Source organism: Nerophis lumbriciformis, linkage group LG01 (genome assembly GCF_033978685.3).
Source record: "Nerophis lumbriciformis linkage group LG01, RoL_Nlum_v2.1, whole genome shotgun sequence".
Lineage (NCBI taxonomy): Eukaryota > Metazoa > Chordata > Actinopteri > Syngnathiformes > Syngnathidae > Nerophis > Nerophis lumbriciformis.
In genome coordinates this window covers 47265555-47283375 of record NC_084548.2, presented here as the reverse complement: position 1 = coordinate 47283375, position 17821 = coordinate 47265555, and the positions used below count along the sequence as shown (strand labels likewise).

The 17821-nt window shown below is 40.9% G+C and overlaps 1 protein-coding gene across 1 annotated transcript; it reads left to right on the top strand.

The window, feature by feature from the left end:
• Positions 1 to 852: 852 nt before the first annotated feature.
• Positions 853 to 9738, top strand: LOC133613828 (CMRF35-like molecule 7). The gene is made up of 4 exons (XM_061971659.1): positions 853 to 888; positions 971 to 1336; positions 8699 to 8753; positions 9489 to 9738. The coding sequence occupies exons 1-4, from the start codon at positions 855 to 857 to the stop codon at positions 9631 to 9633; spliced, it is 600 nt and encodes a 199-aa protein (XP_061827643.1). The 5' UTR covers positions 853 to 854; the 3' UTR covers positions 9634 to 9738.
• Positions 9739 to 17821: the final 8083 nt, after the last annotated feature.

Sequence of the window (17821 nt, the reverse complement as noted above, 5' to 3'; positions counted from 1 at the left end):
CACTGACTCCAGCAGCTGTCCACTCCTTCTGAATCCCCCCCACATTTTTGAATGGGTTTTTTTTCACAATCTTGACCAGGGCGCGGTGATCCCTATCGCTTGTACACTTTTTCTGACCACAGTTTTTCCTTCCCTTTGCCTCTCCATTAATGTGTTTGGACACAGAGCTCTGAGAACAGCCAGCCTCTTCAGCAATAACCTTTTGTGTCTTTCCCTCCTTGTGCAATGTGTCAATAGTTGCCTTTTGGACAGCTGTCAAATCTGAAGTCTTCCCCATGTTTGTGTAGGCTTCAGAACTGGACTGAGAGACCATTTAAAGCCCTTTGCAGGTGTTTTGAGTTAATCAGCTGATTAGTTTGTGGCACCAGGTGTCTTCAAAATTTAACCCTTACACAATATTCTAATTTTGTGACACACGGAATTTTGGATTTTCATTTGTTGCCACTTCAAATCATCAAAATTAAATGAAATAAACATGTGAATGCATCAGTCTGTGTGCAATGAATAAATATAATGTACAAGTTACACCTTTTGAATGCAATTACTGAAATAAATCAAGTTTTTCAAAATATTCTAATTTACTGGCTTTTACCTGTATATGAATGGAGATAAATAGTTGCTTTCTTAGAGGAACACGGTTGTCACTGTAACTCGTGCAGAATACCGGTAACCACATCTCCAGTATGCACAGCATTCCTCACTGCTGTTATGTCTTAAAACAAACTCCCATTCAACAGTTCTCACTGAAGGGAAAGAGGCTGGTTTCACAACTTGACCATGGAGGAGACGGAAGAGGAACACACTAAATATTTCTCAAACAGCACACACATCACATTGTTATTTCCTCTGCAATCATGACAACCTCGGGGAGAACTTTTGGCTTCTTCAGTCAGTAATAAGAGCTAAAATCCACCTCTACTGTATTTTGTGTCACTGCAGTTTAACCCAATTCCTTGTTTGTGTTTTGCAGCCCTGCTACTGGCTATCCTCTGGCTTCCAAAACATTCAGCAGACCCAGTTCTTTTGAGAGCTCCAAGGATCATAAATGCAGAGTACGGAGGATCTGTGGCTGTGTCCTGTCAGTACGACCCACAGTACAGAGGCTACACAAAGTACTGGTGCAGGGGGCCAGTATATGAGCTGTGTACGATTGTTGTTAAAACGCCAAAGAAACGCCACAGTGACAGATGCTCCATCGCTGATGACCGGGAGGCAGGATTCTTCACTGTTACTATGTCGTCCATTAGACGAAGTGATGGGGACATGTACTGGTGCGTTGTTGCCCGGCCTGGAAGGAACATTTTCACTAGCGTCAAGCTTGTCGTCTCCAACAAAGGTACACTCGTTTTTTAAGAACAATAGAATAAAATACCCCCACGTTTTTACTATGGATAGGGATGCTCCGATCAGGGTGTTGTGCTGCCAATTCTGATAACGATCATCCATGAGTGAGATCAGCCGATACCAATACTGATACCAATCACGTTAATTAACTTTTTTTTTATGTATTTCTATTGAGTGTTATTGGCAGTTTAACAATAACAAAATATTTAAACAAATTAATATTCCTTTTTTAATACATACAATTGTTTGATCAAACAAAGTCAATAGTACACAATAACTAAACAAAAGCAAAAACGACTATTTAATAGTTATACTAATCATTTAAATCTGTTTTTCCCCTCAAAGTACCTCAACCTACAAGCTCAATTGGTTCTGTGACAGAGCCCTTAATTCAAATCACTTGTATCTCAAATCTACGCAGCCCCTAAAGGGACATGTATGTTTTGCGAGATCTCGCAATACTTTTTTCGTAGAATTTACTTTTTTACACTTTAATGAGTAGGACCCTTTTGGATCCCTAATAATTTTAGTGTGATTTGTTTTTAAGTGTCAATGCTCAAAAAATAATAATGAATTAAAATCAATGGTGTTATGAGTTATTGACCTTTTTAAGACTCCAATTATTATATAATCTCAAATATTCCACATAAAAATTTTATTGGGTGAAAATATTGCATATTTTGTGTTTTTCCATAAAAAAAACTGGGTTTCTTTGACAAAAAGAGCATACATGTTAAATCTTTGAAAAAGTTATATTAATAGATAGACCTAATGTTGATCTAGATGTCATGATCCGTTACCCGGATCATGGCATGATTTATGTTGGTTATGTTTCTGGTTTTAGTCGGTTTCCTGGGTGCACCCTCTTTCCCTGTTTATTGTTGGTTTCCATGGGCACTGATTCTCCTCACCTGTCTTAGTTTTGCAATTAGTGTTTCCACCAGGTGTTTTGGCTAATCACTCCCCTTTATAGTTTCCTGTCACCCAGCAGTAAGTGCTGGGTCACTGTTTGCTTTATGCAACATTTACGTTCCCCTGGTTTTCTCCTCGCTCTTTACATTATTCTGCCGTCCAGCATTCCCCGTTTTTTCACCCTTGGTGACATTTTGGTTTTTGTTTAGCTCCACGCTTGCTCGCGTCCTCAGTTTTGTATTTTTGTCCTGCCTTTTATTTATTAAAAATACTTAATCTTACCTGTACGCTGCTCCTGCTTGTCTTCTGTCTTGGAGGGAACGCGACAATCGCAGCCATGCGCCCAAGACGTAACACTAGAGATTTAAAACTTGAATAATAATAAAAGTAATAATACTGAATAATGACACATTTTTAATATTTTTTTGACCAAAACCCTTTGGGGTCCCCGGGATCAAGCCTGAGTGGAGGCCTAAATGTGTATTTTTTTATTTTGGTTTTTATAATAAAAAATAGCAAAATGGCCCCCGCTTGCTTTGATTTTTCAGTGTGCGGCCCTCAGTGGAAAAGGTTTGGACACCTCTGCCCTAAAAGGACATGGGGCAAAATTTTGTTTTAGATATGTATCTCTTGCTGGGCAGCACGGTGGAAGAGGGGTTAGTGCATCTGCCTCACAATACGAAGGTCCTGAGTAGTCTGGGGTTCAATCCCGGGCTCGGGATCTTTCTGTGTGGAGTTTGCATGTTCTCCCCGTGACTGCGTGGGTTCCCTCCGGGTACTCCGGCTTCCTCCCATCTCCAAAGACATGCACCTGGGGATAAGTTGATTGGCAACACTAAATTGGCCCTAGTGTGTGAATGTGAGTGTGAATGTTGTCTGTCTATCTGTGTTGGCCCTGTGATGAGGTGGCGACTTGTCCAGGGTGTACCCCGCCTTCTGCCCGATTGTAGCTGAGATAGGCTACAGCGCCCCCGCGACCCCGAAGGGAATAAGCGGTAGAAAATGGATGGATATGTATCTCTTGCTCACGCAAAAGTTTCTCATGCGCACAAGATATTTTCCCGTGAGCACAAGAAACATATCTAAAAAAATATTTTCCCTCATGTCCCTTTATGTTTCTTATGCTGACGGGAAAACATCTCGTGCGCAAGAGAAACTTTTGCGTGAGCAAGAGATAGTTTCTCGTGCGTACAAGATACATATCTAAAAAAATAAATTCCCCCACGTCCCTTTAGAGGCTCCGTAGTTATCCAAAATGTTTGTAACATTTACAACAAATGACTGTAAAAATTACAATACCCTTATATTGCACAGTAGAATACCGTAATCATAGTCCTCTGTAATGTTACAACAAACTACTGTAACATACACACACTTGTATGTGCATGACTTGTATGTGGTAGAACGGGAGAGAAATGAACAATAAAAGTACAATTGTGAAGTTACAGCATTTAGTTGTAAATTTATTGTAATTAACTGTAAAACCACAGCTCTGCAGCTGCAGTAATTTGCTGTAATGATAATTCACTGTAAAATAACTGTAAATGTTACTATGAAAGTAATTATTAGCTCTGAGTTTACAATGAACATTTGTACAGAATTATTCCCTGAAATTGTAAATATTAACAAAAACAAACAGAAAATAAAATATTGACCTAATCATTCTAGGATTGTAGTACAGAACCAATTTACCTTTACTTGTCATGGACTTCTGGCTGGAACAATGCTGTTTTATTATCCTCTCTCTAGACCAGGGGTGCCCAAACCTTTTGCCTCCAAGGGTCAAAGTGAAAGTGTGCCACAGGGCCGCGCGGGCAACGACAGGGATTTTAAGCATTAAAAACAAAATCCTACATTTAGTACCAATAATAATGATATATGGCAACTAGTTGGCCAACTAGTTAGCCTTGTGAACATGCAATCAATGATTGTGTGCGCGTTAAGAGGGTCCAAAACTTTCACTTCCGATACGATACTGATATTAATCCGATCCGATATCAGCAGGAATTATACGTACTTTGATTATACTATAATGTGGAATGTTAGAAAAGGTTTGATCAAGTGAAATGAGTCAAACAGAAAACAATGGTTGGTATGAAAAACACTAATGTTTTATTAAGCGTCTGGAATGGACTTAATCTGTCTTTAAGGAGCGGTTAATGGTTCTTGGCGTCACTTAGTGATCACAAAAATTTATTAAGTTAAGATCATGACACAGTACATTAAATGACGCAAACACGTTTGTTACTGGATACTTTTTAATACGCTTCTGCCTTGTGGACTTTGTACGTGCATGTATGCGACCATAATTATTTGATAATTGTTTATATTGATAAATGTGCTGTTTAGGACAGCAATATTGTTCAATTAAAAACACTTGTGTGCAAGTGTGTGCGTAGCTGTTGTGGTTCTGCTAGCTCCTAGTAGCCTATAGCCTACCATGTTTACCTTTTCTAAATCACTTGACTAAAGTAGAAGAACATACCAACCTTGTTTGTTTATTGTAAGACATGTAGATGTTAACTGGCTGCCCAGATGTGCACAAGCAAACATGCTGCAGGACTGCTTGTAGTAAAACTAATATTGGAAAGTTTAGATGTGAGCAGATATAATACAATAGTTGTTTTGTATGCTGCTATTGGATTTATATGTGATATCAATAACAGATCGGGACACACCTAGTGAGCTTAAAAGGTCAGTAGGAATATGTATTACATTTGGGAAGCCACCCTTCTCCTACTCGAGACTCTTATTAATCTACTTGTTGATTTCCTGTAAATAGCTTTCTGATGTAACGTGGTTCCCGCTACACTTTACTCAGCACTCATTGCTTGGTGTTGTTTCAAGATAGTTTAGCTTAGCTATTAGCATGCTTCTTCCTGGCTTGCTGTTGGTGTTTACATTGTTAGCCTAATCCTCCAGTGATAATAAAACTTGAGAATGATCATTATAAATGTATAATTATAATTATATATATATATATATCCATCCATCCATCCATCTTCTTCCGCTTATCCGAGGTCGGGTCGCGGGGGCAGCAGCCTAAGCAGGGAAGCCCAGACTTCCCTCTCCCCAGCCACTTCGTCCAGCTCCTCCCGGGGGATCCCGAGGCGTTCCCAGGCCAGCCGGGAGACATAGTCTTCCCAACGTGTCCTGGGTCTTCCTCGTGGCCTCCTACCGGTCGGACGTGCCCTAAACAACTCCCTAGGGAGGCGCTCGGGTGGCATCCTGACTAGATGCCCGAACCACCTCATCAGGCTCCTCTCCATGTGGAGGAGCAGCGGCTTTACTTTGAGCTCCCCCCGGATGACAGAGCTTCTCACCCTATCTCTAAGGGAGAGCCCCGCCACCCGGCGGAGGAAACTCATTTCGGCCGCTTGCACCCGTGATCTTGTCCTTTCGGTCATAACCCAAAGCTCATGACCATAGGTGAGGATGGGAACGTAGATCGACCGGTAAATTGAGAGCTTTGCCTTCCGGCTCAGCTCCTTCTTCACCACAACGGATCGATACAGCGTCCGCATTACTGAAGACGCCGCACCGATCCGCCTGTCGATCTCACGATCCACTCTTCCCTCACTCGTGAACAAGACTCCGAGGTACTTGAACTCCTCCACTTGGGGCAAGATCTCCTCCCCAGCCCGGAGATGACACTCCACCCTTTTCCGGGCAAGAACCATGGACTCGGACTTGGAGGTGCTGATTCTCATCCCAGTCGCTTCACACTCAGCTGTGAACCGATCCAGTGAGAGCTGAAGATCCTGGCTAGATGAAGCCATCAGGACCACATCATCTGCAAAAAGCAGAGACCTAATCCTGCAGCCACCAAACCGAATCCCCTCAACGCCTTGACTGCACCTAGAAATTCTGTCCATAAAAGTTATGAACAGAATTGGTGACAAAGGGCAGCCTTGGCGGAGTCCAACCCTCACCGGAAACGTGTCCGACTTACTGCCGGCAATGCGAACCAAGCTCTGACACTGATCATACAGGGAGCGGACCGCCACAATCAGACAGTCCGAAACCCCATATTCTCTGAGCACTCCCCACAGGACTTCCCGAGGGACACGGTCGAATGCCTTCTCCAAGTCCACAAAGCACATGTAGACTGGTTGGGCAAACTCCCATGCACCCTCAAGGACCCTGCCGAGAGTATAGAGCTGGTCCACAGTTCCACGACCAGGACGAAAACCACACTGTTCCTCCTTAATCCGAGGTTCGACTATCCGGCGTAGCCTCCTCTCCAGTACACCTGAATAGACCTTACCGGGAAGGCTGAGGAGTGTGATCCCACGATAGTTAGAACACACCCTCCGGTTCCCCTTTTTAAAGAGAGGAACCACCACCCCGGTCTGCCAATCCAAAGGTACTGCCCCCGATGTCCATGCGATGCTGCAGAGTCTTGTCAACCAAGACAGCCCCACAGCATCCAGAGCCTTAAGGAACTCCGGGCGGATCTCATCTACCCCCGGGGCCTTGCCACCGAGGAGCTTTTTAACTACCTCAGCAACCTCAGCCCCAGAAATAGGAGAGCCCACCACAGATTCCCCAGGCACTGCTTCCTCATAGGAAGACGTGTTGGTGGGATTGAGGAGGTCTTCGAAGTATTCCCTCCACCGATCCACAACTTCCGCAGTCGAGGTCAGCAGAACACCATCCGCACCATACACGGTGTTGGTAGTGCACTGCTTCCCCTTCCTGAGGCGGCGGATGGTGGTCCAGAATCGCTTCGAAGCCGTCCGGAAGTCGTTTTCCATGGCTTCCCCAAACTCCTCCCATGTCCGAGTTTTTGCCTCCGCGACCGCTGAAGCCGCACACCACTTGGCCTGTCGGTACCTGTCCGCTGCCTCAGGAGTCCCATGAGCCAAAAGAACCCGATAGGACTCCTTCTTCAGCTTGACGGCATCCCTCACCGCCGGTGTCCACCAACGGGTTCTAGGATTACCGCCACGACAGGCACCAACTACCTTGCGGCCACAGCTCCAATCAGCCGCCTCGACAATAGAGGTGCGGAACATGGTCCACTCGGACTCAATGTCCAGCACCTCCCTCGTGACATGTTCAAAGTTCTTCCGGAGGTGGGAATTGAAACTCTCTCTGACAGGAGACTCTGCCAGACGTTCCCAGCAAACCCTCACAATGCGTTTGGGCCTGCCAGGTCTGTCCGGCATCCTCCCCCACCATCGCAGCCAACTCACCACCAAGTGGTGATCGGTAGAAAGCTCCGCCCCTCTCTTCACCCGAGTGTCCAAAACATGAGGCCGCAAATCCGATGACACAACTACAAAGTCGATCATAGAACTGCGGCCTAGGGTGTCCTGGTGCCAAGTGCACATATGGACACTCTTATGTTTGAACATGGTGTTCGTTATGGACAATCCGTGACGGGCACAAAAGTCCAATAACAAAACACCACTCGGGTTCAGATCCGGGCGGCCATTCTTCCCAATCACGCCTCTCCAGGTTTCACTGTCGTTGCCAATATGAGCGTTGAAGTCCCCCAGTAGAACGAGGGAATCACCCGGGGGAGCACCCTCAAGTACTCCCTCGAGTGAATCCAATATATATATATATATGTATGTATGTATGTATGTATGTATGTATGTATGTATGTATATATATGTATATATGTATTTTCAAACAAATCATGTGTGTGTATATATATATATATATATATATATATATATATATATATATATATACATACATATATATACATACATATATAACACTAAGAAATGCAGTTTATTTTAGCCTAATGGAGGTGATTATTATCAAATTCGAGGAGCAGACATTTCCATGAATTCTATTTGTTTTTTGTACAACTCGGAGGCCCTTTGGAACAAATTAAAAGCAGCGTACCACTTTTCACTGACTTCCTTTATCTCAAGTGATACATTCAATGAAGCAAATGCAAGATAATTTGTGTCTTCAAAATCCCCAGTCATGTCGTCACTTTGACTAATTTAATTGTTTTTATTGTTTGTATCATTGTTTTGGATATTGTAATGTTTTATTGTCCGTCTGTGTTGTTGTTGTTATGTGTGAATTAGTGAAGTGAATTATATTTATATAGCGCTTTTTCTCTAGTGACTCAAAGCGCTTTACATAGTGAAACCCAATATCTAAGTTACATTCAAACCAGTGTGGGTGGCACTGGGAGCAGGTGGGTAAAGTGTCTTGCCCAAGGACACAACGGCAGTGACTAGGATGGCGGAAGCGGGGATCGAACCTGGAACCCTCAAGTTGCTGGCACAGCCACTCTACCAACTGAGCTATACCGCCCCATGTGTTGGGGCTACAGATGCAAATTAGCAAATATGCTATAATCTGGCTCATTTACAATCTGTATATCAGATTGTTCATCAATGTGCATTGTCCTGAATAAACAACTCTCTCTCAAGTAGTAATATGACAACATATTGTTTTCCCCTCTGCACAGTGATGGCACCAACCAGCACAACGCCAAAAAATGATTCAGAGCAAAACAACGTATGGTGAGGAACTTGTATTTACAAGAAGCCAGTCTATTTATTAGGGGTGTAAAAAAATTGATTCTTATTTGTAACGATTCTTAAACGGTTAAAAAAACTAACAAAAAAAGATTTTTAACAAAAAAATCTGGATACTTTTCTTGTTGCCTTTTGTGTATTAGACTTTTATTAAATGTTTGGGAAGCATTTTACTAAGCAAAGCCCATTTTCTTTTAAGTAATATAGAAATTTATCAGAGCTGTTTTTCTATTTTATGGAGGAATGTACTCAATCATAGAATTGGCAACCAGTGTTATTTAAAAAGTATTGATTTTGAATTGAGAATCGATTCTGAATCGAATCAAATCAAATTGTGTGGTGCCCAAAGATTCACAGGCCTACTAGTTATATATATATATATATATATATATATATATATATATATATATATATATATATATGCTCGGAATATTTCCAATTTGAGCAGGGCTCTCCAACAGGTAGCTTTTGTTCCTTATCGGATTTCAAGTAGGTCATTGAAGGGCCAAAGACGTTTTGCAAAAACTATTTTATTTTTTATAGCTATTCAATTCACACATTATGCCTTTATTTAAAGATGAATTAACAGTAAAATATGGCTGCACTGTTTGAGTGGAGATCTAATACACCAGTCCATGTGCAAGTGTACCTGTTGTTGTGTACAATGAGTCCATATGCTTCAGTTCAAAATAATTATTATCTGTTTTACTCCTAATCTAGGTGGTGGAAGCCTCTTCGATGGATCATCTTTTCTTTTATGGTGTTTAGTTTAATATCAGCTCATATAGCTGTGTGGAGGATAAAGAGAGCACACATAATATGTCACAACAGTGTTCCTCAACAAAATTCCAGTATTCATGGGTGAAAGACCATTAAAGAACAAGTGTGGATTATTAACAAATGTTTCATTACAAATATCCTTCAGTAGTCCACCAATTTGGGAATTAAATCCTCCATGCTGTGAAAAATACTTTGAACTTTGGTTTTAATTCCTGTGCAAAATATTGTATGTGTAATGTAATGCATGTCAACACCTATTTGTAAAAGTGAACATTGCCCCTGTGTTGACTGAAAAGCTATTTCTTAAAGGTGGACGACACGCAGAAATACTGACATAATACATTTTCGCTGAGCATGCATTGTGTATATGAGACAAACAATAAAATGAACACATTAATACATTTATGATAATGATAATCCATCCATCCGCCCAAACAACCGTTCACACTCATATTCACACCTATGAATAATTTAGCGTCTCCACTTACCTGACATGCATGTTTTTGGGATGAGGGAGGAACCCAGAGAAAACCAATGCACACATGGGGAGAACATGCAAACGCCACACAGGTGCCCGGGCAAAGATTCCAAACCTCAATCACCTGACTGTGAGGCCAGTATGCTTACCTCTTGCTGACAACAACCAGAACATGTTTATTATAATAAGTATAAAAATGAATTATATTATTATTAGAAATTGCATCTATTATTGCAGAGGTGTCAAATGTGCGGACCGGTAAAACCGGCCATTTGCGGTTTGCAGCTAATTGTTTACCGGCCCGCTACACATTCTGGAAATGCTATTGCAAAAATTTTTAAAAACATAAAAAAAAAGTGGAATGACGTGAAATCTAACTAGAAAAAGTTGCAATGTTGACACAAAGCTGCCATGAAGGCTGTTTTTTTTTTATTTTGCGTATCATTATTTTTCTTTTTTTTGCCATTGCTCAAAACAAAATAAAAATAAATGTTAGAATGAATTATTGACCTATTCAAGGCTCCAATTATTTCAAATATTTTACTTTAAAATGTTTTATGTGGAAAATATTGCATATATTGTGTGGTTGCCATACAAAAACATTGTTTTCTTTGACAAAAGAGCATAAAACAAACTAAATAATAGTTCATATGTAAAATCGACAGATATACCTGAAGGTGATCTCGTAACTTAAGTGTTGAAAGTAAAAAAAATATTATACAAATGTATCACTTTATGAGTGGGGGACCTTTTGGATCCCAAATATATTTAATGGGATTTTATCTTTTCACTGCGATTACTCAAAAATATAAATGAATTAAAATCAATGGTGCCCTGCATTATTGATCTTTTTAAGGCTCTAATTACTTCACATCAAACATTGCTCTCTGAATGTTTTGGGCAGTGGGGGAAATACTGCATATTTCAGTTTTATTATAAAAAACAAAGTTGTCTTTGACAGAAAAGGCAGAAAACCTTTCTTTTATTATTTTTACTTTATATCAACCTGAAGTTGATATACTGTAGAGATTTACTGTAAGCGTCAAATAAATTAAAAAAAAATTATTTGACTTGTTTTTAACATTTTAATGACTTAGACCCTTTATGGACCCCAGGACCATAAAGGACCATAAAAAAAAAAATTCATATATTTTGTTATAGTTTGAAAATGAAAAATATCAAAATGGCCCCCACATGCTTTAATTTTTCCGTGTGCCGCCCTCAGTGGAAATAATTTGGACACCCCAGTATTATTGTTATATTGATAATGATGATTATAATATATATATTTTTTAATTATAGTTATTTATTTCAGACCCAGGGGGTTCCATATCACAGAAGAAAAACATATTACAACAATAAAAACAAATAAAAGAAATACAAGCAGAAAAAAATTTAAATAAAATAAAAACAAATTGTAAAAAAATAAATAGATAAATAAATAAACACTCCACAATATTTAATGTCCAGCATACAGGCTTGCTCACAGACTGGATGAAAATCTGACAGAACTGTGAGTCGGACCATTAATGACATTGTTGTCTGACTCAGCTGCCCCACACATGAATCTGTACATGAGATTACGAAAAGTGGCTGAGCAGGTGGGGACCCCAATACTGACAAACATTTGGCTTGTTCAGTTGCCTTGTGGTCAGAGCATCCGCCCTGAGATCGGTAGGTCGTGAGTTCAAACCCCGGCCGAGTCATACCAAAGACTATAAAAATGGGACCCGTTACCTCCCATCAAGGGTTGGAATTGGGCGTTGAATCACCAAAATTATTCCCGAGCGCAGCCATCGCTGCTGCTCACTGCTCCCCTCACCTCCCAGGGGGTGGAACAAGGCGATGGGTCAAATGCAGAGAGTAATTTCACCACACCTAGTGTGTGTGTGACTATCAGTGGTACTTTAACTTTACCTTTGCACTGCAGCGCCTTGAAGCTCTAAGAAGCAGTCTCATGCTGTCATTGTAAGCCCCTATGAGCTTCTTAACACTGGCTTGTTTAAACCGGAGGGCAGTATATGCTGTGCAATATGCTTTAAAAACTGATCTTGACAGAAACTGAGCAATTATTTTTGCTTGAGCATATAACTTTCGTCACTGTCTGTAAATATCTTTGTCATCAGACAGGTCATTGGTAATAATATGTTCCAGGTATTTCATTTCACTGCACACACTAAGTGCAGAACCAGATGGAGAAAAGTCAGGAAAGACTCTCTACTTCTAACTATCATGTTCTTGCTCTTTTTTAGCATTGTATATGATGCTAAAATCAGTACCATTCATACTGTGTGCAAATTTTCAGAAGCTGTTGAAGACCAGCACAATATGGGCTAAAAATGACCAAATCATCTGCCTACATTGATGACTAAGTCACCAATCCTACAACCAGTACCAGGTGCATTTAACATCAGAGACAAATCATTCATATAAACATTAAAAAGCAACGGTGACAAAATTCTGCCTTGGCACACAACATTGCTCACATGGAAAGAATCTGATAACATATTCCGCCATCTTACTCCCATTGTCTGATGAGAATACCAATACCCAAAACACAGCCACACCACTTTTAGACAATTTAGAAAATAACTTTTCATGATTAACTCTATCGAGTGCTTTAGAACAGGGTTGTCGAACTCATTTTAGATCAGGGGCCACATGGAGAAACATCTACTCACAAGTGGGCCGGACTGCTAAAACCACGGCACGCTAACTTAAAAATAAATAAATTTAAAAAATAAATAAATAAAATTAATAATATACATTCCTGTATGACAATCTGACAATAACATTGTATTTGTGTCGACATTTTGGGCTCTTCTTTAAGGTAATTTAAATTATGCAAGTAAGTAAATAACCTGCGCTTAATCATGATTAATCGAAAATGCAAAAGTGTGATTAATCTAATTAATTAATAGTTGGACAGCAATAATATATGTAAATAAATATGTTTTTTTAGTTCCGTTTTAAACTTAAAGTTAATAATGCACATTTTTTTTGTTAAAAAAACAAAAAACTTAAAAATAAAGACAACTTCGGATTATTTTCTTTGTTTAAAAATAGAACAAGCACATTCTGAAATTGTACAAATCATAATGTTGTTGTTTTTTTACACCTACATGTTGCGGTTAATGGTATTCTATCTTTATTTTATGTTATTTATATGTTCTGAACAAATTATTTGATAATGTTCATCAGTCAACTGATTGGCGTTAATTTTCAATACATCAAGATAAAAAAAAATGCTATCTGTTGTGGTCTCAAAAAAAGTGAGAGTCCAAATGCAGATCCGTAAAAATCTCTATTTAATAACAACAAATCACTGGAGAAAATGAATCAATTGTAACAAAAGATCAGCTCCAGTAAAAATATAATTATCTAGTCTACTCAGCAGAACTGACTCTAATACTTTAGACAGGATACTTGCCAGGGCTACCGGCCTATAATTATCTGAGCTGTTGAGCTTTCTCACTTTATCTTTGATCACAGGTACTAGCACAACAGTTAGCATAGCATCGGGTAAAACTCCATGGACGAGAAAACCTGTATAGCACATAGCCAACAGAGGGTACACTTTCTTCACTAAAATTGGTCCTAGTGTGTGAATGTGAGTGTGAATGTTGTCTGTCTATCTGTGTTGGCCCTGTGATGAAGTAGCGACTTGTCCAGGGTGTACGCCGCCTTTCGCCCGAATGCAGCTGAGATAGGCTCCAGCATCCCCCCGCGACCCCGAAAGGGACAAGCGGTAGAAAATGGATGCATGGATGGATGTTCAATATGTTCAGCTGCAATGTTATCCAGACCACAGGCATTATTATCTCTCAACTTCATTATTGCTTCATTTATTTCAGTCAAAGTGACATCATTAAACTCCACTTTCTCCACTGCAAATACATTACTTTTTATGCAGTTTAACAACAGTTCACTATATTGTTTCTGCCACAACTAATAATAGTTATGACAATACTAATTATCATTACACTATTAGAATGATGATGAGGATGATGATTATTATTACTAAACTTTTTAAAATTATATTATCTATTTACATTTTTCACTGAGGGGACATTTGATGCTCATAATTGTTTTTATTTTTATTTTTTATTGAACAACAAACATACATTTAATAATTCACACAAAAGTCAAGGCACTTTCAACGTCAAGGAAAGAAAACAAAAGCAAATACAGATAGAGTAATAATACTAAAAAATATGAAACAAAAAAAAAGGACAAAAAGGGCTACCTAAATGACTTTAAATGTTTTAACAAGGATATCAATTTAAGAGCTTTTGTACTCTTAATCATTCTCCAAGATTTGATTGATAGTTGTAACCCATTAAGCCAATTAGAAAATGTAGGCCTTACTTTCATAAATCGACATCTATGTAGAAAAAGTTTGCCCCCCCCCCCCAGGGTAGACCGAAAGCAATGGATGTCGAGTAGGTCTGACATAATATTGTGAAAGTCCAGTCCATAGTGGATCCAACATATCAGCGTAAGTCCAGCCCATAGTGGATCCAACATAATAGCGAGAGTCCAGTCCATAGTGGGGCCAGCAGGAAACCATCCCGAGCGGAGACGGGTCAGCAGCGCAGAGATGTCCCCAACCGATGCACAGGCTAGCGGTCCACCCCAGGTCCCGACTTTGGACAGCCAGCACTTCATCCATGGCCACCGGACCTGTGTAACTCCCCCCTCCACAGTGAGAGGGGGGTAGAGGAGAAAGGAAAAGAAACGGCAGATTTGTTTTTAAATTATATGCAGCACGGTGGCAGAGGGGTTAGTGCGTCTGCCTCACAATACAAAGGTGCTGAGTAGTCTGGGGTTCAATCCCAGGCTCGGGATCTTTCTGTGTGGAGTTTGCATGTTCTCCCCGTGACTGCGTGGGTTCCCTCCGGGTACTCCGGCTTCCTCCCACCTCCAAAGACATGCACCAGGGGATAGGTTGATTGGCAACACTAAATTGGCCCTAGTGTGTGAATGTGAGTGTGAATGTTGTCTGTCTATCTGTGTTCGCTCTGCGATGAGGTGGCGACTTGTCCAGGGTGTACCCCGCCTTCCGCCCGATTGTAGCTGAGATAGGCTCCAGCGCCCCCCATGACCCCAAAGGGAATAAGCGGTAGAAAATGGATGGATGGATTTACATTTTTCATTGAGAGGACATTTGATGCTCATATTTTATTTTATTTTATTGAACAACAAACATAAATTTATAATTCACACTAAAGTCAAGGCACTTTCAACATCAAGGAAAGAAAACAAAAGCAAATACAGATAGAGTAATAATACAAAAAAATATTACAAATAATTTATAATAAAAAGGACAAAAAGGGCTACTACCTAAATCACTTTAAATGTTTTTAACAAGGATATATATATAAGGAGGCAGCACGGTGAAATAGGGGTTAGTGCATGTGCCTCACAATAAGAAGGTCCTGACTCGAGTAGTCCTGAGTTCAATCCCGGGCTCGGGATCTTTCTGTGTGGAGTTTGCATGTTCTCCCTGTGACTGCGTGGGTTCCCTCCGGGTACTCCGGCTTCCTCCCACCTCCAAAGACATGCACCTGGGGATAGGTTGATTGGCAACACTAAATTGGCCCTAGTGTGTGAATGTGAGTGTGAATGTTGTCTGTCTATCTGTGTTGGCCCTGTGATGAGGTGTACACCGCCTTCCGCCTGAATGTAGCTGAGATAGGCTCCAGCACCCCCCGCGACCCCAAAAAAGGGACAAGCGGTAGAAAATGGATGGATGGATACATTTAAGGGCTTTTGTACTCACAGCCCCAACTGGGAGTGGAGGACGCAGTCATCTACCTGCTGATGCGAGCCCACAGCCACCTAGACAAGCCTGCGAGCAGTGTGAGGGTCATGTTTTTTGACTTCTCCAGTGCTTTCAATACCATACGGCCTGGGCTACTGGGTGTGAAGTTAGAGACGATGCAGGTGGAGGCCCCCTTGGTGTCCTGGGTTGTTGATTGCCTGACTGACAGACCACAGTATGTGCGACTGGAGGACTGTGGCGTCTGACAGACTGGTCAGCAACACCGGGGCCCCGCAGGGCACAGTCCTCTCCCCCTTCTTCTTCACCATCTACACCACCGATTTCCACTATCAGTCAGAGTCGTGCCACCTTCAGAAGTTTTCTGAGGACTCTGCAATATTGGGGTGTATAAAAGATGGTGATGAGGAGGAATACAGGGCACTGGGGGAGGACTTTGTCACATGGTGTGGAAAGAACCACCTCAAGCTTAATGTGATGAAGACCAAGGAGCTGGTTGTGGACCTGGGAAAGAGGAGGAGTACTTTGGTGATCCCAGTTTCCATCAGGGGGGTCGATGTGGACATGGTTAAGGATTATAAATACCTGGGAGTACACATCGCCAACAAGCGGAATGGGTCAAAACACGCTGAGGCACTCTACAAGAAGGGACAGAGCCGCCTCTACTTCCTCACGAGGCTAGGATCCTTCAACGTCTGTACAAAGATGTTGAAGATGTTCTACGAGTCGGTGGTGGTGGGTGCCTTCTTGTACGCCGTGGCCTGCTGGGGCAGCGGGCTGAGAGCGGGGGAGGTAAACAGGCTGGACAAGTTGGTAGGAGTGGAGCTAGACTCTCTGGTGGTGGTGTCAGAGAGTAGAAGTCTAGCAAAGCTCCTAGCCATTATGGACAACACCTCCCACCCACTACACTCGGACCTGGAGGAGAGAATGAGCACGTTCAGTGGAAGGCTCAGACTCCCAAAATGCAACACGGAACGACACAGGAGGTCCTTCATACCGACAGCCTTCAGACTGTATAATGCATATGTTCCTTCTTGAGTGAACTTAAATGTAGAGTATATGTAGAATATATGTATATTATTTATATATTAGATATATAATATATTATATATATTATCCATCCATCCATCCATTTTCTACCGCTTATTCCCTTTGGGGTCGCGGGGGGCGCTGGAGCCTATCTCAGCTACAATTGGGCGGAAGGCAGGGTACACCCTGGACAAGTCGCTACCTCATCGCAGGGCCAACACATATTGTCTATTGTGAGCGAACTGTGGTGCTGAATTTTCCCCAGGGATCAATAAAGTACTTTCTATTCCATTCTATTCTATTCTAATCATTCTCTAAGATTTGATTGATAATTGTAACCCATTAAGCCAATTAGAAAATGTAGGCCTTACTTTCATAAATCGACATTTATGTAGAATTTTTTTTGTCTGGAGCATAATAATGTTGACAAACATTTCTATGTTACCAAATTTGATCTCTGCTATAGAGGATGGGGACATCTCCACACCCTTGTCTCTCAGCCAGTCTCTGATCTCCTCCCAAAACACATGTACACTGTCACATTCCACAAACAGATGATTGACATCCTCTACAGCAGTGGTTCTCAACCTTTTTTCAGTGAGGTACCCCCTGTGAACATTTTTTTTTAATTCAAGTACCCCCTAATCAGAGCAAAGCATTTTTGGTTGAAAAAAAAAGAGATAAAGAAGTAAAATACAGCACTATGTCATCAGTTTCTGATTTATTAAATTGTATAACAGTGCAAAATATTGCTCATTTGTTGTGGTCTTACTTGAACTATTTGGAAAAAAAGATATAAAAATAACTAAAAACTAGGGATGTCCGATAATATCGGCCTGCCGATATTATTGGCCGATAAATGCGTTAAAAAGTAATATCGGAAATGATCTGTATCGGGTTTTTTTATTATCGGTATCGTATTTTTATTTTTATTTTTTTTATTTTTTTATTATTAAATCAACATAAAAAACACAAGATACACTT

Excerpts from the sequence above, each read along its gene's own strand:
- LOC133613828 (XM_061971659.1), top strand. The coding sequence starts at position 855 with ATGACAACCTCGGGGAGAACTTTTGGCTTCTTCA. Across the intron at positions 889-970 it reads GAGAACTTTTGGCTTCTTCA|CCCTGCTACTGGCTATCCTC; the intron begins GTCAGTAATAAG and ends TGTGTTTTGCAG. Across the intron at positions 1,337-8,698 it reads GCTTGTCGTCTCCAACAAAG|TGATGGCACCAACCAGCACA; the intron begins GTACACTCGTTT and ends CCCTCTGCACAG.